The sequence below is a fragment of the Hemitrygon akajei genome, chromosome 2, assembly GCF_048418815.1.
Source record: "Hemitrygon akajei chromosome 2, sHemAka1.3, whole genome shotgun sequence".
NCBI lineage: Eukaryota > Metazoa > Chordata > Chondrichthyes > Myliobatiformes > Dasyatidae > Hemitrygon > Hemitrygon akajei.
In genome coordinates this window covers 19,024,981-19,050,485 of record NC_133125.1, presented here as the reverse complement: position 1 = coordinate 19,050,485, position 25,505 = coordinate 19,024,981, and the positions used below count along the sequence as shown (strand labels likewise).

At 42.7% G+C, this 25,505-nt stretch overlaps 1 protein-coding gene across 5 annotated transcripts in view; it reads left to right on the top strand.

Annotated features, from left to right (window-relative positions):
- The first annotated feature begins 13,808 nt into the window (after positions 1–13,808).
- Positions 13,809–25,505, top strand: part of nudt12 (nudix (nucleoside diphosphate linked moiety X)-type motif 12) — a 32,276-nt gene continuing 20,579 nt past the window's right edge. The window contains exons 1-2 of one of the 5 annotated variants that reach the window (XM_073068063.1): positions 13,809–13,827; positions 23,519–23,740. In XM_073068063.1, the coding sequence (XP_072924164.1) occupies positions 23,535–23,740 (206 nt within the window). In that variant the 5' untranslated portion in view covers positions 13,809–13,827; positions 23,519–23,534. The other 4 variants (XM_073068050.1, XM_073068041.1, XM_073068057.1 and 1 more) reach the window with 4 other exon arrangements.

The following is a 25,505-nucleotide window of genomic DNA, read 5'->3' as shown; positions in this document are numbered from 1 at the left end:
TGCAAGGGTAAGTGCCAGGAGTGAGATCAGTGGGGAGGGACAAATGGACGAGGGAGTCGCGTAGGGAGCAATCCCTGTGGAAAGCAGAAAGGGGCGGGGGGTGAGGGGCAAGATGTGTTTGGTGGTGGGATCCCATTGCAGATGGCAGAAGTTATGGAGAATTATGTGCTGGAGGATTCAGAGGCTGGTGGGTGGAATTCCTCCTTCTCCAGCCCTTTATCTCTTTCACCATTCAATTTCCCAGATCTTTACTTCACCTCTCCCACCTCCCAGTTTCGCTTCTCACCAACTACCTGTATTTCTTTCTTCCACCACCACCACCCCCCCCCCTCACCTTCTTACTATAATTTCTCATCCTTTTTCTCTAGTCCTGATGAAGGGTCTCGGCCCAAAATGTCTACTGTTTATTCTTTTCCACAGATGCTGCCTGGCCTGCTGAGTTCCTCCACCATTTTGTGTGTGGTGCCTGGATTTCCAGCATCTGCAGATTTTCTCTTGTTTGTGATTAGCACAGAAACAGGCCTTTCAGCCCTTCTTATCCATGTTGAACCATTTAAACTGCCTACTCTCAACAACCATGGCCCTCCATACCACTCCCATTAATGTACCTATCCAAACTTCTCTTAAATATTGGAATTTAATTTGCATCCAGCACTTGCACTGGCAGCTCGGTCTACACTCTCAGCAGACAGACAGACAGACAGACAGACAGACATACTTTATTGATCCCGGGGGAAATTGGGCTTCACCACCCTCTGAGTGAAGTTTCCTCTTACGTTCCCCTTAAATATTTCCCCTTTCACCCTTAACCGATGATCCCTAGTCATAATCTCACCCAACCTCAGTGGAAAAAGCCTGCTTGTGTTTACCTTATCCATACCCCTCATAATATTTTATACCTCTATCAAATCTCCCCTCAATCTTCCACATTCAAGGAATCAAGTTCTAACCTATTCAATCTTTCCTTCTAACTCAGCTCCTCTAATCTCAGCAATATTCTTGTACGTTTTCTCTGCACTCTTTCAACCTTATTTACATCTTTCCTGTAGGTAGGTGACCAAAACTGCACACAATACTCCAAATTAGGCCTCACCAATGTCTTATACAACTTCAACATAACATCTCATCTCCTGTACTCAGTACTTCGATCTATGAAGGCCAATATGCCACAAGCTTTCTTTACAATCCTATATACCTGTGACGCCACTTTTAATATGTTATGGACCTGTATTCGTAGATCCAATCGTTCTAACGCACTTCTCAGTGCCTGACGGCTCACAATGTGAGACCTGTTCAGGTTGGTCCTCCCAAAGTGCAAGACCTCACACTCATCTGCATTAAATGCCATTTCCCAATTTTCAGTGCATTTCTCGAGCTGGTCCAGATCCCGCTGCGAGCTTTGGTAGTTTTCCTCGCTGTCCACTACACCCTCAGTCTTGGTGTTATCCAAAAATTTGCTGATCCAGTTAACCACATTATCATCCACATCATTGATATAGATGACTAACAACAACAGACTCAGCATTGATCCCTGCGTAACTCTACTAGTCACAGGCCTTCAGCCTAAGAGACAACCAAATACTACTGTTCTCTAGCTTCTCAGACAAAGCCAATGCCTAATCCAATTTATTACCTCATCTTGAATGCCAAGTGACTGAACCTTCTTGACCAACCTCCCACGAGAGACCTTGTCAAATGCTTTGCTGAAATCCAAATAGATAACATCCACTGCTTTTGCATCAATTGTCCTAATAATATCCTCAAAAAGTCTATAAGATTGGTTAGTCATGACCTACCACACACAAAGCCCTGCTGACTATCCCAAATCAATCCCTCTCTGTCCAAATATTAATTTCTCCAGTCTCTTAGAATATTTTCCGGTAACGTTCCCACTACTGATGTCAGGCTCACTGGCCTTAATTTCCTGATTTATTCTTAGAAGCTTTTTTAAACAGCAGAACAATATCAGTTATCCTCCAATTCTATGGTACTTCACCTGTCATGAAGGATGAGTTAAATATCTCTGCTAGGGTCCCTGAAATTTCTGCACTGGCCACCCACAAGGTCTGAAGGAACACCTTGTCAGGCTCTGGAGATTTATCCACACTAATTTGCCTCAAGACATCAAACACCTTCTCCTCTGTAATCTGACTAGGGTCCATGACCTCGCTGATGCTTTGCCTCACTTGTATAGACTCCCTGTGTCCATCTCCCAAGTAAATACAGATGCAAAAATTCCATTTAAGATCTCCCCTATCTCTTTTGGCACCACACATAGATTACTATTCTAATCTTCCAGAGGACCAAGTTTGTCCTTTTGCAATCCTTTTGATCCCAACATATCTGTAGAAGCCCTCAGGATTCTCCTTCACCTTGTCTGCTAGAACAACCTCATGGCTTCTTTTAGCCCTCCATGATTTCTTTCTTAAGTGTTCTTATACTTCTCAAATATCTCACTTGTTCCTTCCTGCATATACCTCCAATGCACCTCCTTTATTTTTCTTAACCAAGGCCTCAGTATCTCTCAAGAACCAAGGTTCCCTAAACCTATTATCCTTGCCTATTTTCTGACAGGCACACAGAAGCATTGTCCTCTCAAAACTTCACTTTTGAAGGCCTCACACTTACCAATTATACCTTTGCCAGAAAACAGTCTGTCCCAACCACACTTGCCTGATCCTCTCTGATAATCATCTAAATTGGCCTTTCTCCAATTTAGAATCTCAACCCAAGACCCAGACTTACCTCTTCAATAATTATCTTGAAACTAATGACATCATGATCACTAGATGCAGAGAGTTCTGCTACACAAATGTCTGTAACCTGCCCAGTCTCATTCCCTAATAACAGATCAAATATTCCATACTTTTCATTGTGACTTCTATGTACTGATTAAGGAAATATTCCTGAATGCATTTGACAAACTCAATCTTATCTAGTCATTTTACAATATGAGAATCCCAGTTAGTAGGTGGAAAGTTAAAATCACCTACTATAACAACCTTATGTTTCTTGCAACAGTCAGTGATCCCGCTACAAATTTGTTCCTCTAAATGCTACAGATAGTTTGGTGGTCTATAATATAGCCCCATTAACATGATCATACCTTTCTTAAGTTGGCGCATGGCCAAGTGATTAAGGCATTCATTTAGTTATCTGAAGGTCACTAGATCGAGCCTTGGCTGATGCTGCGTGTGTGTCCCTGAGCAAGGTACTTAACCACACATTGCTCTGCGACAACACCGGTATGGGTCCTAATGCCCTTCCCTTGGACAACATCGGTGGCGTGGAGAGGGGAGACTTGCAGCTTAGGCAATTGCCGGTCATCCACAAAAAAACCTTGCCCAGGCTTGTGCCCTGGAAACTTTCCAAGGTGCAAATCCATGGTCTATCGAGACTAATGGAGGCCTACACACACACACCTTTCTTATTCCTCAGTTCCACCCATAAGGTCTCACTAGACAAGTTCTCCAGTCTATCCTGATTGAGTACTGCCGTGACATTTTCCCTAACTAGTAATGCTACCCCTTCCCCTTTAATACCTCCCAATCTATCACTTCTAAAACAATGGAACCCCTCTGCACCCAAAGTCTCACAAATGGCTACAACCTCCTAGTTTCATGTGTTGATCCAGGCCCTGAGCTCATCCACCTTTGCTACAATACTTCTTGCATTGAAAAGTACACAACACAGAACATCAGTTGCACCATGCTCAACCTTTTGCTTCCTGAATTTGTCTAAGGTCTTAACAATATCTGTCTCAACAACCTCTCTACTATCTGTTCTGGCACACTGGTTCCCATCTTACAAAATAAACAAATAACAGCATTAATTAGTAGAAAGAGTGTTTTACATGAAATTAATGCACATATATTAAAGAATGACTATGTTTTAAGAATTACTGCTATTTTAAATAAGATTGAGCATTCATTGGGCATAGCATCCTCAATCATCTACCTCCCACACACACATTACTGAAGACAAAATTGCAATATTATCTGTAATTTTTTTCTCTTAAAATGAAGCCACAGATTGTCTCCATTCACATTATAAAGTTATCAAACCTAATTCAATATCCTTCCGTCCTTTCAAGATAAATCAAACCTGGCTGGCCTTCCCTCTGGGCACAGAGCTAATGGTCTATTGTGTTTGTATTAAATTGTCACTGATGACATGGTCAATTACAATTGGACACACAGCCTCTTTTCCTGCTCCCATAGCGGTATGCTCAGTAATAGTGATATTTGAGAATCAATCATAGCTTTAGTTTCTGTAATTGAAGACATCAAAGTCCAGTGTCAATCTAGCTAAAGAAGATGAGTGATAATTTTCCAGACTTTTCACATGGCTCGGCTTTTCCCCTTTCCATCTATCAGTCCATATTTTTCCTAACCCTGAGAGATAAACTGTGAATTTCCCAGGGTGTCAAGGAACATCTGTAATGCTTATTTTTTTCTCTCTGAAGTCTTCTCTTTCCTATTTTTGGGAAGTTAAACCAGGTCAGGACATAGAAAGGAAATTAAAATGCCCTGGGGAGTGTAGTAAAAAAAACAGAGAGGCCTAGGGCTACTATACAGAGTAAACTCAACCAGCTCCATCATGGACACTAGCCTCCTCATCACCGAGGACATCTTCAAAAGGCAATGCCTCAAGAAGGCGACATCTATCAGTGAGGACCCTCACCATCCAGGATATGCCTTCTTCTCATTACTACCATCAGGGATGAGGTACAGGAGCCTGAAGACCAACACTCAAACTGTCAGGAACCACTTCTTCCCCTCTGCCATCAGATTTTTCCGAATGGTCTATGAACCCATGAACACGACCTCACTATCTTGCTCTCTTTTTGCACTTCTTACTTTTTTCTATCTTGGGTAGATGGAGCTCATCAGCCTGGGAAGGCAGTCCATCTAAGAGGGGGAGAACTCTGATTTCAAACCTCCGCTGCCTTGTGGCCATACCTACTCGTGGGAAAGGCTTCGGGAGTAAACCCTGAGGACAAATCTGGAGCTGGAGTCCCTAAGGCAGTCCGACGTTGCCTTCAACCTCGTTCTGGCAACTCCTGCGATGACACTGGTGCCGAGCTGTATCGGCCCTTGCCCTTCCCTTGGGCAACATCAGTGCCGTGGGGAGGGGAGACTTGCTGCATGGACAACTGCCGGTCTTCCATATAACCTTGCCCAGGCCTGCGCCCTGGAGAGGACACTCCAGTAGTCTTTCCAGGCGCAGATCCATGGTCTCGCGAGACTAACGGATGCCACCACCTTTTTCTATATTTCTTATTGTAATACGGTAAATTTTTATGGATTGCACTGTCCTGCTGCCTCACAACGGCAACCTTCAGAGCACATGACAGTGACAATAAACCTGATTCAGATTCTGATTCATAGTTTCATGAAAGCGGTGACACAGATAGACAACGACATGGCGCTGAGTACTGGAGCTTGTACACCTGTACTGGATGGTGGGCAGACTGCACCCGGAATATTGTACGCAGCTCGAGCCACCAAACCTTTGGAAGGCTGTCAATAAGCAAGAAAGAGTACAGGAAAGATCCGCAGGGATGTTGCTGGAACAAAAGGTTTGAGTTAAAGGGGAAACTGGAACGTGTGGGGCTCTTTTCCCTGGGGAATTAAAGAAGACTGAGTCTGAGGGAATAGATAAGATGGATAAACATGGTCTTTTTCCCAGGATAGTGGAATCCAAAATTAAAGTGAAGAGGTTTAAAGTGAGGAGGGAAAGATATATTTTATATGCTTCTTTTATTCAGTCCTGCTTAAATGAGAGTCATTTATTTTTCTAATGATGTATTTCAATTTGATAATTTTTTTAGAATTCTGAATGTCAGATTTCTGCAGGGGCACAACTGAGAGCATCCTGACTGGCTGCATCACTGCCTGGTATGGGAACTATACCTCCCTTAATCGCAGAACTCTGCAGAGAGTGGTGCGGACAGCTTGGCACATCTGTAGATGTGAACTTCCCTTTATTCAGGACATTTACAAAGGCAGGTGTATAAAAAGGGCCCAAAGGATCATTGGGGACCCAAGTGACCCCAACCACAAACTGCTCCAGCTGCTACCATCCGGGAAACAGTACCGCAGCATAAAAGCCAGGACCAACAGGCTCCAGGACAGCTTCTTCCATCAGGCCATCAGACTGCTTAATTCATGCTGACACAGCTGTAGTTCTGTTATATCGACCATCCTGTTGTACATACTATTTATTATAAATTACTATAAATTGCACATTGCACATTTGAATGGAGACGCAATGTAAAGATTTTTACTCCTCATGTATTTGAAGGATGTAAGCAGTAAAGTTAATCCAATTCAATTCAATTCAGATTCGCCATTAATAGATTCATCCTTCCAAATACATCTGTAACTACAGATCTTGCCATTTCACTGTGCTTGCAAAGATACCTACTGCAGTTAAAAAGATTGAATGTTGGTGGTTCTGAAAATAAGATCTAGCTCAAAGGTATTTTAGCTACAAAAGGAGAGAGGGAGAGTTGATGATTGCAAGATACAGAAAGCACAACAAGCAGTGGGTCAGGGAATGAAAGCTTAATGTTCCATGGTCTGACCCTCTAACTCTAGAATATATTTAATGAAACAATAGCTAAGGATGTTAAAATCAGCGTTATAGATATTGAAGTGGCCGTGGGATTCGTGAGATGGCCTTACTTTCACTAACTTTCATGATTGAAAATTTAATGTCTCGGGGAATTGGAGTATGGATTTTTTTGATTAATAGAGTTGTTAAGAGAACGCAGAAAGTTGCTTAGACCTGTAATTTGGATTTGTGCCTTTTGATGCTGTCCTTGATGTGTAGCACATAAACACGTAACAGTAAGAAACCAATGAAGGATATGGTAAATTTACCAATATGGTAAATAAGTGGTTATTTTACAGTACATTCAGTGGAGAAAATGGGTGTTTATTTATGCATTTTCAGGATTAGGGTATCACTGACAAGCCCAGAATTTAAAACTCGTTCTCACCTACAATTGAGAACCACAGTAATCCTTCCAGTGAAGATGCTCCCACTTTAGGTCAAGGCAATCCAGAAATTAGACCAAGCAATATTAAAGAAATAAACAATATATTCCGAGATGATGTGTGACTTGGAAGGAAACCTGCAAATGGTGACATTCCCATTTTCCTACTGTTCTTTATCGTAGGGGTTTCAGATTTGGAAGATGCTGTTGGCAAATTATTCACCAAGACCACTCCAGCAGTGCCTCCAGTGTGCAGATCTTACATCAACACTTCAATTTTAAAATCACCATTTTCTCCCACAAAATCTAAAATAAAAACCAAAAACCACTTGCTACCAAGTGCAGATGACGAAGGGAGTGAAACTTTAGGATGATAGATGGTACAATAGAGAAATTGTCTGTTTCAACCTGAATGGTATTGAAGTCAAACTTATTGGCACTGCACTCATTTGGGATGCGGTGAATGTTCCATCATCGTCCTAAGATGTGATCTGTCGGTGGAAAGGTTTAGTTCACTCACTTTGTTCCCAATCATCTTCACTGGTTTTGAACCTGCAGTTGAATCTATGACTTTCATGTGAATGGTCCAGTTTCATTTCAAGTCAGTGGTGACCCACAAGATTTTGACGGTAGCAGTCTCAATGACGGTAATGCCATTGGAGTCACAGGTAAGAGGTTAGTCTCTGCCTGGCAGAAGAAGGTCATTGCTTGAGCACTTTATGTGGCATGAAAGTTCCTTGGTATCTACCAGCCTATGCCTGGATCTTGCTGCACACAGGCATGAACTATTTCACTTCCTAAGGAGTGGCAAATGGATTGGAAAATTATATAATCATCAACAAACAACTGACCTTATGATAGTAGGAAGGTTATTGGTGAAGTAGCTAAAATCATTGGCATAAATGAGTGAACCAATATGAGATTTATTCCACAAGGTGATTCACTCACTTTCTGCAAAGACCCAAATCTTGCAGCTGTGCCCTCTGATTAAGTCTGTGGTGCTGCTACCAAGCCTTCCTTTGTGTTGGATATTGGATATTGAAGTCTTCCGCACAATGTCTATTCCATGTCCAAGCTATTCCCAGTGTTTCTCCTGTTGTCCGGTATTGAGGACCACTGATTCATCGATGAAAGGAGAACTGTTGAGTGGTAATCAGGAGGTGGTTTCCTGGCCCATGGCTGATGTGATTCTGCCCTTTTGGTGAGAAAGTGAGGGCCTCCATTGGTCAGAATTGACAATGCATATTGCATCCTAGCTGTCTAATACACAAACAAGCCTTACGATATGGAGAGCAAGTTGTTATCCATGTAGCAAGCTCCCCCTCTCCATGCACCAAAGAAACAGCAGAGACTGATACAGTTTGGTACCAGAAGCATTACAGGAGTTGCCAGTCAATGTTGGACTTAATGTAGGACTGCCTTAGGGACTCAAGCTCCAGATTTTTCCCTCAGGGTTTACTCCTGAAGCCTTCCCCATGAATGGATATAGCCACAAGGCAGCGGCGGTTTGAGATCAGAGTTTTTCTTCCCCTAGATGAGCTGCCAACCATGACTATGAGCCCCATCTGCCTGAAGCCAGTAATCTGCCTTTGCCCCTTTTTCTGGCAGTAGAAATGGTTCCCTCAGGCTTAGTAGCTGAGCCACGTGTTAAGGCCAGGAGCTGCACTTGGTTGTCAGAGGCTTAAGGTCATTATAGCCAGGGGTGGTAATGGGGACAAGATCCTACTACCCATTAAATGCTCCCAATGCCTTGCTGGTGAGACAAGACAAACCAGGGATTATGACAGAAGTCTGACACAGATTTTATGAGTACGTCTGGTCAAGCTACTGCTCAATCAGTGTAGCTTTCCCACCTTGGACACCAGTTCTCAGATGAGAGCAGGACTTTGCATAGTCACCTGGGAGTGGAGCAACTTTGCTGGATCTGGATTCAGTGCTAGGTCAATACAAGGTGATCCGTTCTCTTTTGTTCCAGCTCTGTTTGAATGTAATGGTACAATTACGGTCTTGATAAACCACATCAAAAGCCATTTAAGAGACAATCACCTGGGATGACCCTTGATCTAAAGGTAGGCCTGGGCCAAGTAATGTTGGCAGATATCCTTCCCCAAAGAACATTAGTGAACCAAATGGATTTTTCTACAATTCAGTGCTTTTCTAGTGTATTTATTAATGAGGCTAGCTGTTTTTTTTTAGATCCCAGATTATTAACTGCACTTAAATTCCACAGCAATGCACACAAAATGCTGTAAGAACTCAGCAGGTCAGGCAGCATCTATGGAGAGGAATAAATAGTCAATGTTTTGGACCGAGATCCTTCTTCGGGACTAGAAAGGAAGGGGGGAAGATGCCAGAATAAAAAGGTGGGGGGAGGTTGCCACAGTGGAGTTTGAAGTCAAGTTTATTATCATTGACATATGATGTAAAAATTTGTTGTTTTACTGTAGCAGTACAGTGCAATACATAAAATATATTATAAATAATAATAAGAAATTATATTTATAATATATTCCTGATTTTAATTTATTAATAATAATAGATTTTAAGTCGGGTCATTGCGTTTATTTATCTGTAAATCGGCAATAACTTGAACAGAAAATAAGTGAAATGTCTAGGAGGTAATGGAAGACGAAAATGTCCCAGGGCTGGCAAAATTGACAAAAGATCAGAGTGAAGAAAGACTGCAAGATTAAAATCCTGGTCATGAAATTGCTTAATAACTTATGTTGCCAGTTCTGTTCAAGGCAAACTGGATTTGAAATTTAAGATGCAATGTGCTGCAAGAGAGAAGTTAACAATCTCCTGATGGTCTTGAAAAATAACTATCATCTATGAGTATTCAGGCTTCCGATGAACAGTTGGTAGGCAGTAAGCTGTTAATGTGCAACATCAATGGCTTACTGTTTGTCACTTACAACTGCTGGTTGACAATAATGGCATCAATTCCTAAGGGGAAAGGAACAGAGTTAGAACTAGTGCTGAACAATATATGATTCACTCCAAAGCTTGTTCACCTCCCTTCTCGTCACAACAAACGTCTGCTTGTCTCTGACCAGTTTGCCCTCTAGTCCAGTGTTTTCTCACGAGAAATTCCTGATGTTGACCTGCGCAGTTTTCATTGCCGTTGGTGATGACTATAAAACGAGTTTGATCCTTGTCACATCTAACCTCCAAGCTAATTGATTTTTTTTTAGCAAACTGCTACCTGCCTATGTGTCTCAAGTCATTAACATGTCAGATGTTAAAAAAAAGAATTCTGCTCCATATCTTGATGGGATGAAAACAGTGAAAGAGGTGAAATAATTCCAGGCTGACAGCAGTCTGAGACTGAAAATATCACCATTCTACCCACAATCCTGCAATTCAAACCAACTTTGGTCTTCATTTCCACCAAACAAATCACTTCAGAAGTACGAAACCACTTCGAAGCCATGCAGAACTTACCACAGGTATGATAGCCGAAATAGAGTCACAGCCACAGTATTCCTGGTTTTGTTCTCTGTAAGTAATGAAAGCAGGATGTGGACAACTTGGGTACACATGGGAGCAAAATAAAGAGAGACTGACAAGCAACTTTGAGGGGACATTCCTAATCAGATGTTGGAACCGGCTCATGATATTTCTTTTGTACATTTTACTTAGAAGATAGAAGAGTACAGCACAGGACAGGCCCTTCAGCCCACAATGTTGTGCCAACCCTTTAACCTACTCCAAGATCAATCTATCCCTTCCCTCCCACAGAGCAGTCTATTGTGCTTTCATCCATGTACCTATCTAAAAGTCTCTTCAATGTCCCTAATATATCTGCCTCCAAGACCACTCCTGGCAACGCATTCCACACGCCAACCCGTCTGAGTAAAATTTCCTGATGAAGGGTCTCAGCCCTAATACAGCATCACTTCCTTTCCTCTTCATAGATCCTGCCTGACCTGCCCAGTTCCTCCAGCACTCTGTGTGTGTTGCTTGGGATTGCCTATATCTGCACAGTTTCTTGTGCCTCTATGTAAAAAAAAAAGCACATATCTTTGACATTATCCCTCGTTTTTGCCATTTCTACCTTGGGAAAAAAAGTTTCTGGCTGTGCACTCAATCAATGCCTCTTATCATCTTGTACACCTTCTTTGTAAGTCTTGAGCCTCAATATGCTGGAGCATGCTTAAGCGTTCCAATATAATTAAAACAAGTTTTTGCTCATTTACAACATCAGGCCTTTGAGAAGTTAGTGTACTGTATGAAGGCAATAACAACAGGGAAATTCAATATACTTGCACAATGAGAGTTTTACTGCTCTCTAATGCTGCGATCATCTTACCAGTATAAACTTAATTTTATGGCAGTGTTGAGACCAAGGAAAAATGGTATGAGTGGTAATAATGTTATCATGCTTGCCTAGGTTTATATCGATTCCCAAGGCATTTTACTACTGCTGCCTTCAAATGGATTTACAGATAAATATAAAATGCCAAAAACAATTGACACGTGGGAATTGACCAAATATTTCTAGCAAGCTTTTTTTCTGTTTTTATTTTATATTTCAAGCACTTTCAATACTTTGCTTTTATGTCATGGAGCAGAATCAATCAGAATGCGTTTTCTTATGGTCCCCACTTGTGGCCAACCCAAGCACTGGCTAATACCCGCAACTGCAAAACTGCAGCCATTGCTGCAAGTTAGATCACACCACTCATTACAACGGTGGCACAGCAGTGGAGACTGTGAACAGTTTCAAACTCCTGGGAGTGAACATCTTGCACAACCTCTCATGGACCAGGAACACATTTTACACAAGCAGGAAAGCTCACCAATGCCCCCTCTTTCTGAGGAGGCTGAGGAGAGCTGGGCCGTGCACAGCCATACTCACGTCATTCTACCGATGCGCAGTAGAGAGCTTCCTGACCAGCTGCATCACTGCATGGTACGGAAAATGCTCTGCGGCAGAAAGGAAGGCTTTACAATGTGTAGTTAAAATTGCCCAACACATAACCAGCACCAGCCTACCCTCCATCGAGGACATATATACAGAAAAATGCCAGGAATGGACCAGTAATATCATGAAGGACCCGCCCATCCTGCTTATGGACTGTTTGTTCCCTGCCAGTTAGGGAGGTAACCACTTAATATCTACACCAGTACCACCAGACTCAAAAATAGTTACTTCCCTAAACAGTAAGGCCGACCAACAGCTCCAGCAACAAACCTACCCCTCCACACCCCCCACCACCACTACTTTATCATTTGTCAGAGTCATCTTTATGTACAAACACTCCTGTGCCTATCTTCACGTTATGGCATACAATCAATCTATGTATATAACCCATCTTGTGTATTTATATTTATTGTGTTTTTATTATTATTGTGCTCATTATCTTATTATGATTTTTTTCTGCTGCATTGGATCTAGAGTAACAACTATTTTGTTCTCCTTTACATTTCTGTACTGGAAATGACATTAAATACACTTGGATCTCAAAGACTGGCACCTCATTTGGGATATTCATTTGTATAGCTGCTCAGTGAGTTGGACACAATACTCCAGGCTACTTTGTATCATTTGGAAAATTTAAGAGGAGCCTTCCTGTTGTCTGTCAGTTTGCAGGGGACCTAGTTCCTGCACTCTTCCTCACCAGGGCTCTGGCTCCGACAGTCCTTTCTCCGGAAAAACTGGTACTAGTTTTATTATTGTCACATATACCGAGACACAACAAGTTTTTGTTTGAATGCCTCGCAGACAGACTGTTCCATATCTGCTCTGAGCCCTGAGGGCCTCCGTGGCTTGCCAATGAGCTTTGGGCTTCTGGGTTTCTTCAGCCCCTGTATTCACTAATGGTCAGAGCTGCTTAGCCCTGCTGCTTTCGGTTTAATCTTGTCAAGTTAATTGTGACTGGCGCGTTTCCCGCATTCTATTGTTTCAAGGGAACTCTCTTTGGGCTCTGCAAGCTGAGTCCTACTGTGTGTTTGGGAGGATAACTTAGCTTGCAGTGCCGTTCGGTCGTGCCCCCAATGTTTTGTTGGTATTCCCATGTCTAATCTCTTGTTTCCGTCTCTTATTGGGGAGTCTGTCGTTCCCCTGCTCCTGGGGGTCAAGCCGTTGGTAGCACTTACCGTGACAGAGAGAGTCTGCCGTTTTTCCGCACTAGTGTGCAGTCCCGTGAGCGCGCACCGTGAACGTAGAACACTGCAGAACGTAGAACATAGAACTTTTAACCTATTCCAAGATAAACCTAATGCTTCCCGCTTATACAGCCAACCACATTTCTTTCATCCAAGTGTCTATCAAAGAGGCTCTAATCGATCTGCTTCTACCACCAATCACAGTAGAGTATTCCATGCATTTACCTCTCTGTGTAGAGAAAAGCTTCTGACCTCCTCCTATACTTTCCTCCAATCATGTTAAAATGTTGCCCTCTGAAATTAGTTGTTACCACTGTAGGAAAATGTGCTGGCTGCCCATTTGATCTACACCTCTTATCATCTTAAGACTCCTCTCATCATCTGCTCCAAAGAAAAAAAGCACTAGCTCTCTCAACCTCACCTCATGATCTCCTCTGTAAAGCTTCCATGTCCTTCCTATAATGAGGCAACAGGGGGAAAAATGCAGAAAGTGGTGTTCCAGCTATCCAGAAATTGCAGTCTGTAGGCTAATCCTATGTAACGTCTAAACAAATATGAATGAGAAGTGAGTTAAGATATGGAAAGGGATATTAGGCAATGACACCACGACCCAAGCGGGCAGGATGGACTGGCCTAGTTGTGCTGTTGCTATTTTGTTCCGTGTCGCTGCCTGTTGGTGTTGTTCTGCCGGGCATGAGTGGCGACCTATGCAGGTTACTCCCAGCTCATTCTTGGGCGTGTTGGTTGTTGACGCTAACGATGTATTATGGGCTGTATGTCTTGATGTACGTGCGATAAATAAAAATCAATCCGATCCAGATCGGAGTGGCCCCACGGCGCCGGTGGGAGGTGCCGTGACTCTCAGTTGAGCCAACGAGGAAGTACAATGGTAGGAGCCACAACTGCTGGGACTGCAAATGCAGCGACTAACGAAGCAGGAGGGGGATCGCTGGTGGTAAATCAGTATATTTTAGGTGACAGGATTATATCCGCCTTCAGTTGGTAATGGTGCCCTGAAATGTTGGATTGCGGACCGGCCGCCCGGCGCACTCGCGCCGTATTCGGACGCAAACTGTGTCCCTTCCTCCCTGCAGCCGAGGCCTTGAATCTCGGTCGGACAGCCGACTGCCAGCTGGCTTCGGTTTAAAAAGGGGGTGGTCAATAACCACCTTAAATCGGCCTGAATCCGCCGCAGGCCGGGAGGCGTAGGTGGTGCTAATGCAGACGGTAAGAAGTATGCCTGATTTCCGTCGATAGACGGCAGGAATTGTATTCCGTTTACCCAACCAGCAGAAGAATTGACAGGTCTTTGTATACGCTGTAGTTCTCAGGTTTGCTAACCAACTCGTTGAGATGGTAACTAACGTTAGTAATCTCATGCCGGGCGTCCCATGGCTTTGCCTGTATAAAGCAGATATGGGTTTGCTTTTGAATGTAAGTATCTGGGCAGGATTTCAAGGAGTTTTTATTCCACTCAGTCAAGTAAGGAATCGGATATGCTGGTTTAAATTGCTTTATTGCACGCTATGTTTCACCTCTGTTCAGCCTCCCAGCAGGCAGCATTGACTGTTTCTGCATAAAATAAACTATCCTTGGCCTTTCCACCTGACTCTTGCAGGAGGAAGCCGAGGCAACTTCAAGGCAATGAGTGATTTGCTAAAAGGGGAAATAGCAGAGTTGTTGGAAGTCTGAAACATAAATCGAAAATGCTGAAAACAGTTGACAGTTCAGGCAGCATCTGCGGAGCAAGGAACGCAGGGTTCTGGCCAAAAATCCCTGGTCGCTGACAAGGTGTTTCAGATTAACAATTCGTATAAGCAGGTGAAGGTTCTTTTCTAAACTGAGCATTTGGAACACATCAGTATGATACCACAATGAAAAAGGTAGGGTGGGCAGTAGAGGGGACACGGGCGGTTTTTTAAATTCTTAGCGCTGTTAAAGCCATGAGTCAAATCACAGAAAGAATGCAGCATTGATCAGAATCGGGTTTAACATCACTGGCATATGGTGCGAAATTTGGTGTCTTCAATACATAATAATAGAGAAAAAAATGGAATTTACAGTGTGTGTAAGTATATATATAGAATTAAATAAGTAGTGCAAAATATTTTATATTTGGAAGTAATGAGGTGGTGTTCATGGGTTCAATGTCCATTCAGAAAATGGATGACAGAGGGGAAGAAGCTGTTCCTGAATCGTTGAGTGTGTGTCTTCAGGCCCCTGTACCTCCTCCCTGATGGTAGCAGTGAGAAAAGGGCATGCCCTGGGATGATGGGGATCCTTAATGACAGATGCCACCTTTTTGAAGTATTGATCTTTGAAGATGTCCTGGATACGACAGAGGCTAGTGTCCATGAGGAACTGACTAATTTTACAACTCTCTACAGCTTATTTCGATCCCGTGCAGTAGACCACCCCCCCCCCCCCCCCCCACCATACCAGATGGTGATGCAGCCAGCTAGATTGCTCTCCACGGTATATCTGTAGAAATTTGTGAGTGTGGTTTGGGCCATTGAGTTTTTACCGAATCAGTGGAAGGGGCAGTACAGACTTGGCTTCCCCCATCTCCATTAAGTATTTATTTAGCTTACTTTAAAATGCCATGTTTTTATATCAAAATGTTTTTCCTGATAAAACAAATTATTTACGAGAATAAACTATGCATGGCTTTTTATTCTTGCATTCGTAGTAAATGCTTTAAATTGTGATCTGTTACATTCCTTAAAGCCTTTCAGACTGTTGGCATTCATGTGCCGCCACCCAAGGGTGCTGCTTTCACAAGGAGCCCTGGCGGTGCATCTAGAACAGCGGTTCCCTCCCAAACTTTTTTGAGTTAGCGCCACTTGGATCCCAGAACACATCCCCAACCCTTTCCGGGCATTACATAAAAACTAGAAAGAATTCTGATTTACGATGCACGGTGAAAGAAAATAATCAAATAATTGCAAAAGTTGTTCAAATCTGCTGAAAGCTACAAATAAAATTATTTATCTAATTACAATAAAAACAATTTTAATCAACAGCTTTAGAGCATACTAATACTCCCAACTGTTCCCTCCTTCATTGCTTTTTCACCTTTTAATGAGATGGATGGACTTGGTGCAATGATTTAGGCTACATGTCAGTCAGAAGGAGTCTCAGATACCCACGTTCAGTAACTTGCAGTCTGCTTTGTGGCTTTGAAAAAAGTTAGGCGACTTCACTGAAACCGCACTCCTCTACATATGCTGGAAAGGCAATAAAGAACATCTTGACCTTTTTCCCATAACAGCCAAAAATCTTGATATCAGCTTGTAGTGAGATCAGTTGTTCTTCCATGCTTCCTGTAGATTCCTCACTATGAATGTTCGTTAATAGATTTATTACCCAATCTGGAATTTGGATCAAGAGAAGATCCTGAAATCCCTCTGACATGTCCTTAAGCAGCTCACCCAGGTGGGCACAGTGTGCACAAAGGTCATCTGATACTCTTTTTTTTCTCTTTCAACTCAAAGAGACTCAGAAATTTGAAAAGGTAGCAATAGTCTATGTTGCACTTAAATAGGCTTTACTTGGACAGAAATGTGGAGACCAATGATTTGCCTTTCTTAAGATTCACATCATTTCCTTGCAATTGAAGACTGACTTTATTAAACTTTGTGAATAATTATGACAAATAACCAATGTCATGCCTAATATTCTTGTGCTGATTACTGAATGAAGCATTTGAGTCTTCATAGAATTTTATCAGTTTCAAAAAGTGCATAAAAGCATCTCAAGCAGTTTCCTTTAGGATTTTAAAAACTTGCGTCATCCTCCACCTCATAGAATGTACAAATAAAATGATTATTCTCTGTGTTACCCTGTTCGGTCTCATCTGATCTGTGGAGAACAACCTGAGTATCTTCAGCCACTCATGTACCCGAAGTCCCTCATCTCTGAAATAATTCTGGTAAATCCTTTCTGAATACTTTATAACATCCTCACACCTTTCTGAAAGTACAATATCCAAGAGTGGACACAATATTCTGGCTATGGTCGATAGAGAGGTTCATTGTGACTTCCTTTCGGTCACTGGATTTGTGCTTAATAGTTCACTGGATTTTTTTCCTGGAATGAGAAAAAAAAATTGAGTTTGTATTCTCTGGTCTTTAGATCTACGAGAAATTATATGTCTACTGCCCTCGTAGTGTATATGTACAAAGCTATGCAGTGAGTTAAACACCTTTCAAAAATCACCTGAGGCAGAAGCTTCCTTCAGGGTTTTTAATGAAATCTTATTCATGAAAAGATTTTGCTGTTTAAGGTGCAGATAAAGAGAGGATGGAGATGGATGTCTTTCCACCACGTGCTTCAAGTTGAAATCCAAATTACCCTGCACGGGAAATGGTATAAAAATAGTTTACGTATGGCAAGTGATGTTCATACAAAACAGACTGTGCCTCTGGAGGTCAGAACACTCCCTACCTGGCATCCATAGGATGTCAAGCTTCACTATTGAAACTAAAGTCAAAAGATCATTTCACTAAGTCTTTGGTAAAGGAAGGATAGTCTTAGAAGTTGGTCTTGAAACAGTCTTTAACTATTCTCACATCAAAAATACCGGCCTCGATGATATTCCTGGTGGAGATCAGCAAGAAAAGCTGGGCCAGTTAACCATGAGGAGAGAGTGAGCTCATCTACTTGAAGCCTTCTTGTGGCATGGTTAACCAGTTTGACATAGTTCCATTGGCTCTTCTGGGTTGATCGTCTGATTTGTCGGATCCTATGATGCACATAAACATAGAATCTCCTGGTTTCATTAAATACTTAACTGAGCACAACCTTGCTGGTTGGTAAAGACCTTGATATCATCTAGTTTTACGTCCAGCTCTTTGGTTACATCTCTGCCATCTCAACTACTGGAGCAACAGCACTTAGTGAGTGAGGGCCTCTGTTGGTCAGGGTTGACCATGGATATTACATCTTATCTAGATATACAAACCTGGAAAGTACAATATGGAGAGCAAGCTCCCCCTCTCTACACATCTGATGAACCCAAAGGAACGGCAGAGACCGATACAGTTCGGTACCAGCAGCATCGCAGGAGTTGCCAGTCAGCGTTGAACTCAATGTAGGACTGCCTTAGGGACTGCAGTTCTGGATTTTTCCCTCGGGGTTTACTCCCGGAGCCTTCCCCATGAGTGGGTATAGCCGCAAGGCAGCCGAGGTTTGATATCAAAGTTTACCTTTTAGTTGAGCTACCAACCACGGAGCGACTAGTTTTAAGGCGCCAATATCCTGCCTTTGCCCCTTCTCCTGTCAATAGAAATGGTTCCTCTGGGCTTAGTAGCTAAGCCACGTGTGAAGGCCAGGAGCTGGTCTTGGTTGTCAGAGGCTACTTGAGGAACACACCATTGAGGGCATTTAATAGGCAGTGGGAGATTGTCCCCACTACCACCCCTCCCCCCAGCTATAACAACCTTAAGGAACCAGCAACATGTAGTGCAAGCCTTGATATCATGAAATCTGGTATGGGAGCAAGTGTTACCTTGCCCGGGGTGAATCTGACTTCAATATATCCGGCAGTATCTGTGACCTTCAGGTATGCAGCATCAGTAAAGGCTTTCGTTGATGCTTTCCCAGAGCAGAGATAAACATGTCAGGGTGTTTGGTTTGCTTACCTACGATATTCTCTTTCATACAGATTCTACTCTCACGGGGTCTCAGATGAGTGGGACGCCCGTTCTCCAGGCCATTAGCCTTAAGTGGGCAGATGGGCACCATCGAGTCTGACTTCACCCACTAGGAGCCAGCCTAGGTCCAGTCGTTGGGCACAGGGTGCGTTTTGCTGACTGTTGTGCTGTTCATGTACCTTATGTACACGGATGGTGTATCTGCCAAGCAAAACAAAAAAAGAATCTCAGCAGAAGAATCCAGTGGGGGGGTCTTGCCTGCTGTGCCTTTAAGATGTGAATGACAGTGTGCAGCTTCAGGAGTTGGGATCTCATCACTGTGATTAGGAATGTGGTTGCACTCAATGAGAATTGGCTGGGGTAAGAAGATCTCCCCCCATATTGACTCTGCAACAAATCCACGTGGCTCTTCTTCCAACAACTTCTGATGTTCCAGAACGTGTCTTTAGTATGTACCGGGGAAACCAGGACTTTGAATACTGATTGTGTCAAAGAATGTTGATTTTGCCAAAAACATACTGCTCTTATCAGCCAATATCACATATGCTTTTTTTTTGCTGAGAATGTACTTTTGGGTAGATATTGGTTAGACCTGTTTTAGAGCAGGATTTGCCTTGGAAGCATTTCCTGGATAGCTCTGTGCATGAGGAATTAGTTCTGTCTGATGGATGCTCAGCTTACTCCCCTCTGCCGTGGGTGTGCTGGAACCAGTAGGAGCCCAAGCTGTCGGCCCTGAACAAAGTGCTGATCACTGTTGAACTCAATTGAGTGTATGGTAGCTTCAGTCTTTTGCTTGGAGTGCTGTTGAAGCACGGCATTGGAAACACATTGAGTGCTCCTTTAGCCTTCAGCCCGCATACGGTTTTCCTCCGAATCGTCTGCCTTTCATTAAGGAGTGGGGTTTCTTATGGACAGGGCATTGTTTGTCAGGGTTCATGATGGAGTTTTCTACTTCAGACAGACAGACAGACATACTTTATTGATCCCCAGGGAAATTGGGTTTCGTTACAGCCGCACCAACCAAGAATAGTGAAGAAATATAGCAATATAAAACCATAAATAATTAAATAATAATAAGTTAATCATGCCAAGTGGAAATAAGTCCAGGACCAGCCTATTGGCTCAGGGTGTCTGACACTCCGAGGGAGGAGTTGTAAAGTTTGATGGCCACAGGCAGGAATGTCTTCTTATGTCGCTCAGTGTTACATCTGGGTGGAATGAGTCTCTGGCTGAATGTACTCCTGTGCCTAACCAGTACATCATGGAGTAGATGGGAGTCATTGTCCAAGATGGCATGCAACTTCAGTTTAGTTGACCATGGTAGGATTCTGATTTCCCACGCTTGTGTTGTCGATCTCTCTTTGAATCATGTTACCAGAAGCTGAGAGCATAAAACTAGAGTCATTTTGCATTCTGACCTCACTTCCATGCCTTGGCGATCGATGTTGCTTGAGTCAGAGGCTGACATTGTCGTGCATGGCATTCAGATACATCTCCAGTCTGTGGGCAAAGCCTTTGAAGATGAGTTGTCTTTTCACCCAGCAGTGCGTGTGTTCAAAGCAATGCAGTGAGTTAAAAGATCTTCTCAAAAATTAACCAAGACTGAAGTTCCTTCAGGGTTTTTAATGAGATCTTGCTTGTGAAAAAATATTGCTGTTCCAATAGCAAATAAAGAGAGGATGGAGATGGATGACTTTCCACCGTTTGCTTCAACTTGAAATCCAAATTAATCTGTGCAGGAAATTATATTTTTTAAAAAACAGCTTATGTACAAGAGGTGATATTCATACAAAATGGACTGTGCCTTTAGAGGCCAGAACAATATTGCTCATTGAGAAAACATTCTGGAGGGTCTTGAAAGCATTGATGTTCTAGGGCAGGGTTTCCCAACCTGGGTCTGCAGACCTGTTGTTTGATGGTATTGGTCCATGGCATAAAAAATGGTTGGGAACCCCTTGTTTTAGAGGTTTTCCCCCGGGTGAGCAAACTTAGAACTGGGCAGCAAAGTCTCAAGAAAGGTGTCTGGCATTTAGGGCTGAAGTAAGGAAGATTTAGAGGATACAAGTGTTTGGAGTGCGCTGCGCAAGATAAAATGAGGCATAATGAGAGGATTCAGTGTGTGCAATGGAAAAGTGTAGCATGCCGGAGCCCTAGCTGAGAGTGGAATAACCCAGAGCAGCATTTACCGGGGGTGCACTTGCAAACAGGATGGAGCCATTCAGCAATGAATCACACTGTTTGGGATCTACACAGTGGAGCAGCCTAAATTGCCATCAATATTTTCAGTACGGCAGAGTCAAAGAATTATGAGGACAAAATTGCCTTACTGGAAGGGTATAAGATACTTAACTTTAAATATTTAAATGTTTTTATTGAGCCCTGTAAGTATTTTAATAAAGCCTTTGTTGTAGACATTGACAAGTTGTAGATATAAATTGTAAAAATCATTTTATATTTTTTAATTAAAAAAATGTTTAAACTGTCCCATGTGGAGAGCACCCATTGAGGACAGTTACTGAAACAAAAGCTGGAATTGTACAATATATTAATTGAATTAGAATCAGGTTTAATATCACTGGCATGTCGTGGAATTTGTTGTCTTTGTGGCAGCAGTACAATGCAATGTATAATAATAGAGAAAAAACTGAATTACAGTGAGTATGTACAGTATATATTAAATAGTTAAATAAGTAATTCAAAAATAGAAATAAAAAAGTAGTGAGGTAGTGTTCATGAGTGCAATGTCCGTTCAGAAATGAGACGGCAGCGTGGCAGAAGCTGTTCCTGAATCAATGAATCTGTCCCTTCATGCTTCTGTACCACCTTCCTGATGGTAACTGTGAGAACAAAGCATGACCTGAGTGATAGGGATCCTTAATGATGGACGCCGCCTTTTTGAGGCATCGATCTTTGAAGATGTCCTGGATTCTATGGAGCCTAGTGCTCATGATGGAACTGACTAACTTTACAACTCTTTACAACTCGAAGCAGCTTACTTCGATCCTTTGCAATAGACAGCATACCAGACAGTGATGCAGCCAGTTAGAATGCTCTCCACAGTACAGCTGTAGAAATTTTTGAGTGTTTTGGAGATATACCAAATCTTCTCAATCTCCTAATGAAAGATAGCCATTGCCGTGCTTCTTTGTAGCTGCAGCAATATGTTGGGTCCAGGTTAGATCCTCAGAGACATCGACATCCAGAAGCCTGAAATAGCTCACTCTTCATTTCTGATCCCCCTATAAGGACTGATGTCTGCTCCTTCATCTTACTCTTTCTGAAGTCCACAATCCGTTCTCTGGTCTTCCTGATGCTGAGTGCAAGGTTGATGCTATAACACCACTCAACTAGCTGATAGATCTCACTCCTGCACGTCCTCTCGACACCATCTGAAATTCTTGAACGCTCAAAGGAGAAAGGGTGGGTGAGTTCTAGGAGAGTGAACTGCCGGTGAAACCAAAGGTGAGTATTTCCAATGAGAATTCAGCCCTCAAGCATCTTCCTCTCTCTGTTTCTCATAACTTTTGTGTGATTTTGATCGGGGTGGCTTGCAGATAACGAATGACACAGCACTAGATTGAACTGAACTGAATATTCCTGGACTCTTTCGATGACTTTGTGGGTTGCTGTTTTATCTTCTGTTTTTTCCACTTTGTTTTTGCCATTTGCGCTTGGTGGTGGGGGAGGGTTAGTTATTTCTCTTCGAACAGGTTCCAGGGCTTTCTTTGCTTCTTGACTGTCTGTGGGAGGACAAATCTCAGAGTCGTATACTGCATAAATACTTTGATAATAAATCTACTTTGAATCTATGAACCTCAGAAAATATGTTTGTCTTGAAGCTTCTGGTTTAAGGTGACACTGCCAAATTTGTGGAATAGCTCACTGGTAGTTTAAAAGGCAAGAAATTCGACTAAAAACATTACAGCTTTTCTGAAGTAAATTGTGATGAACTATCACAGCAAGCAATGAAGAAGCAAGCGGTAAACAAAGCTGTTTAGTAGGATGAGCCGTGCGTGTGCATCGCAAAGCCGAAATGCTATGTCTTCGAGGCTAGGTCACAGGCAGAGTTGCTATTGCTGTTGGACTTGAAGTGAGTGATTTAGAGAGGGGACAATGCAGAAGAGGTTTGGTGCCCTTCCACCTAACCCAGGTTTGAGGTTGGAATGCTCCAAGCGCTGAGCCGAGTTGGTGGGATCGAGTATGGCTTCGAGCTGGGCAACCCAAGCGTGTCGCTGCACCGAGATCCAGAGCCTAGAGCAAGGCACTACCTGATGCTTGGACAAGTTCAACGTCAGTCCTGATAGTCTGGAAAGCCCGAGTGTTGGGACCACAGGCGAGCAGCCTCTCTCTGATGCACCGAGGCTGTGAGTTGCTCTGGCGGCTGTGTTTTCGCCCCATTAATATGGTGAACTGAGATCGAGGCTTGGGCCTACGCCAGCTGCTCCGGGGAGCAGATCTAAGGATTCAGTCTGGTTTTGGAATGCCGTTGTTTGCATGATTTAGGCATGTTTTTATTTTCCCTTCTTTTTCTGCCCTGTGGTAATGCTCTTTTTTAATCGGGTTCTTTGGATTTCTTGCTTTGTGGCTGCCTGTGAGCAAGCAAATCGCAATCTTTGATAATAAATGTACTTTGAATCTTGATCTAAGTATACAGGTTGGTAAGTTCAGTACTTATAATCCAATATCTCTTACATGAATTCCTCGTGTGCACCATTATCCACATTGAATCTAATTTTTGCATTGTTTCCAGATCAGATAACGTGAGGATGGCGAGTCCCGGAAACACTGTAAAGAAAGAAGTGGTTGCCCGGTTCCACGAGACTGCTGCTAAAGGAGATGCAGCAAAATTAGCCACTCTGCTAACTTACTCTGCGTCTCTTGTTGATGAAGTGGATGAGAGGGGCTGGACTGCTTTGATGTATGCCAGCAGGAATGGACACTTTGAGGTGGCCCGCCTGCTAGTTGAAAAGGGGTAAGTTTGCGAATGATTGTAATCCAGTTACAGTGCCAATAAAAGGTATTCACCCACCGCACCTCCACCTCCCCAGGAGTCTCTGAACGCACTACGTATCAAACTGTAGTGGATGGGCTACAGCAGTAAAAGACCACATCAGGTTCCACTCTCGTAGCTAATAAAGTGGCCGTTAAGTGTATATCCCTTCTCTTCCTTCTCTTGATCTGACATGGGGTATGTTCCAAAAGTGACAAGAGCCATCTAACAGCTGGCCAGGATGCAGTTATTCAAGAGTGAATCTGTTGGAGGTTTACTTGATATTGGCTGTGATATCATGCATTAGAATGGATATAGAACAAAGCCATTCAGCCATGTTTGCTGTTCCACCAATAAGAGTCGGGTTAATGTTTTACCTTAGCGCTGATTTCTGTACCAATCCTTTGATTCCCTAAATATGCAAAAATCTATTATTCTGTACTATATATATCAGAATCAGATTTGATATCACTGGCATATCTCTTTAAAGATTGTTGCTTCAAGTGGCAGCAGTACATCGTAATACATAATAGAAACTGAAAATTACAGTAAAAAGTGTGCACGTACACACACACACACACACACACACACACACACACACACACACACACACACACACACACACACACACACACACACACACACACACACACACACACACACACACACACACACACACACACCCTTCTTACTGTTGTGCGTGAAAATAAATAGTGAGGTAGTGTTCAATGACCATTGAGAAATCTGATGACAGAGGGGAAGAGGCTGTTCCTGAATCATTGAGTGTGTGTCTTCAGGCTCCTGTACCTCCTCCCTGATGGTGGCAATGGGACATGTCCTCAGCAAAGGATCCTCCACAGCCCAGTTGGATTAAGAATTCCAAAGATTCACTGAAGACTCATGTAGACATTTTTTCTCAGTCCCAATAACTGGCCCCCTTATTTTGTAAAATTGACTTCAATGTTAACTCTAGCTCAGAGAAAACATTCATTGTACATCTACTCAGTCAAGACTTCAGTGATATTGAGTTGCCTTTAGCCAAGTCCATGATTTGAACCATCTACGTGACAGGTATTAAACTCTGGAAATTTTAGGCAATTCGCTGCTGATAAGTCCTTGTGTGTTGACGCCAGTTTGAACACTTCTGGTGCTGTTGTAGCAGAGGCAAATTAATACATGATTGAAAGCTGGGAGCTATTTTTTGGGTGTTGTTGAGATGCTGTTCAGTTAGCCACTGGGGAATCCAGAATCACTTCATGATTAAATAGCTATCATTGTTAGATTAATTGATTTATTTATCCTGTTATTTCTGACTTTCATGGAACCTAGCTTAAAATATTTAAGCCTTTCTCAGTAACAATATTTCTCCTTTTGTCAGTCACAATGTAATCTATTGACAAAAAAAATAAGGAGTTTATGCATTCTCTCCGTGATCGTGTGGGTTTCCTCTGGGTGTTCTGGTTTTCTCCCATGTTCCAAAGGAGTGCAGATTATTGGTTCACCTGGCCACATGGGTGTAATCGGACAGCGCGGTCTTACCATGCTGTATCTCTAAATAAAAGAGTGCCACAGTAGCGTAGTGGTTAGCGCTATGCTATTACAGCTCGGGGCAATGGAGCTCGCCGCCCTCTGTAAGGAGTTTATATGGCACGTTCTCTCTGTGACTGCGTGAGTTTCCTCCAGGTGCTCCAGTTTCATGACTCAGTGCAAAGACATATGGGTTAGAAGATTAGGTAATTGGTCATTG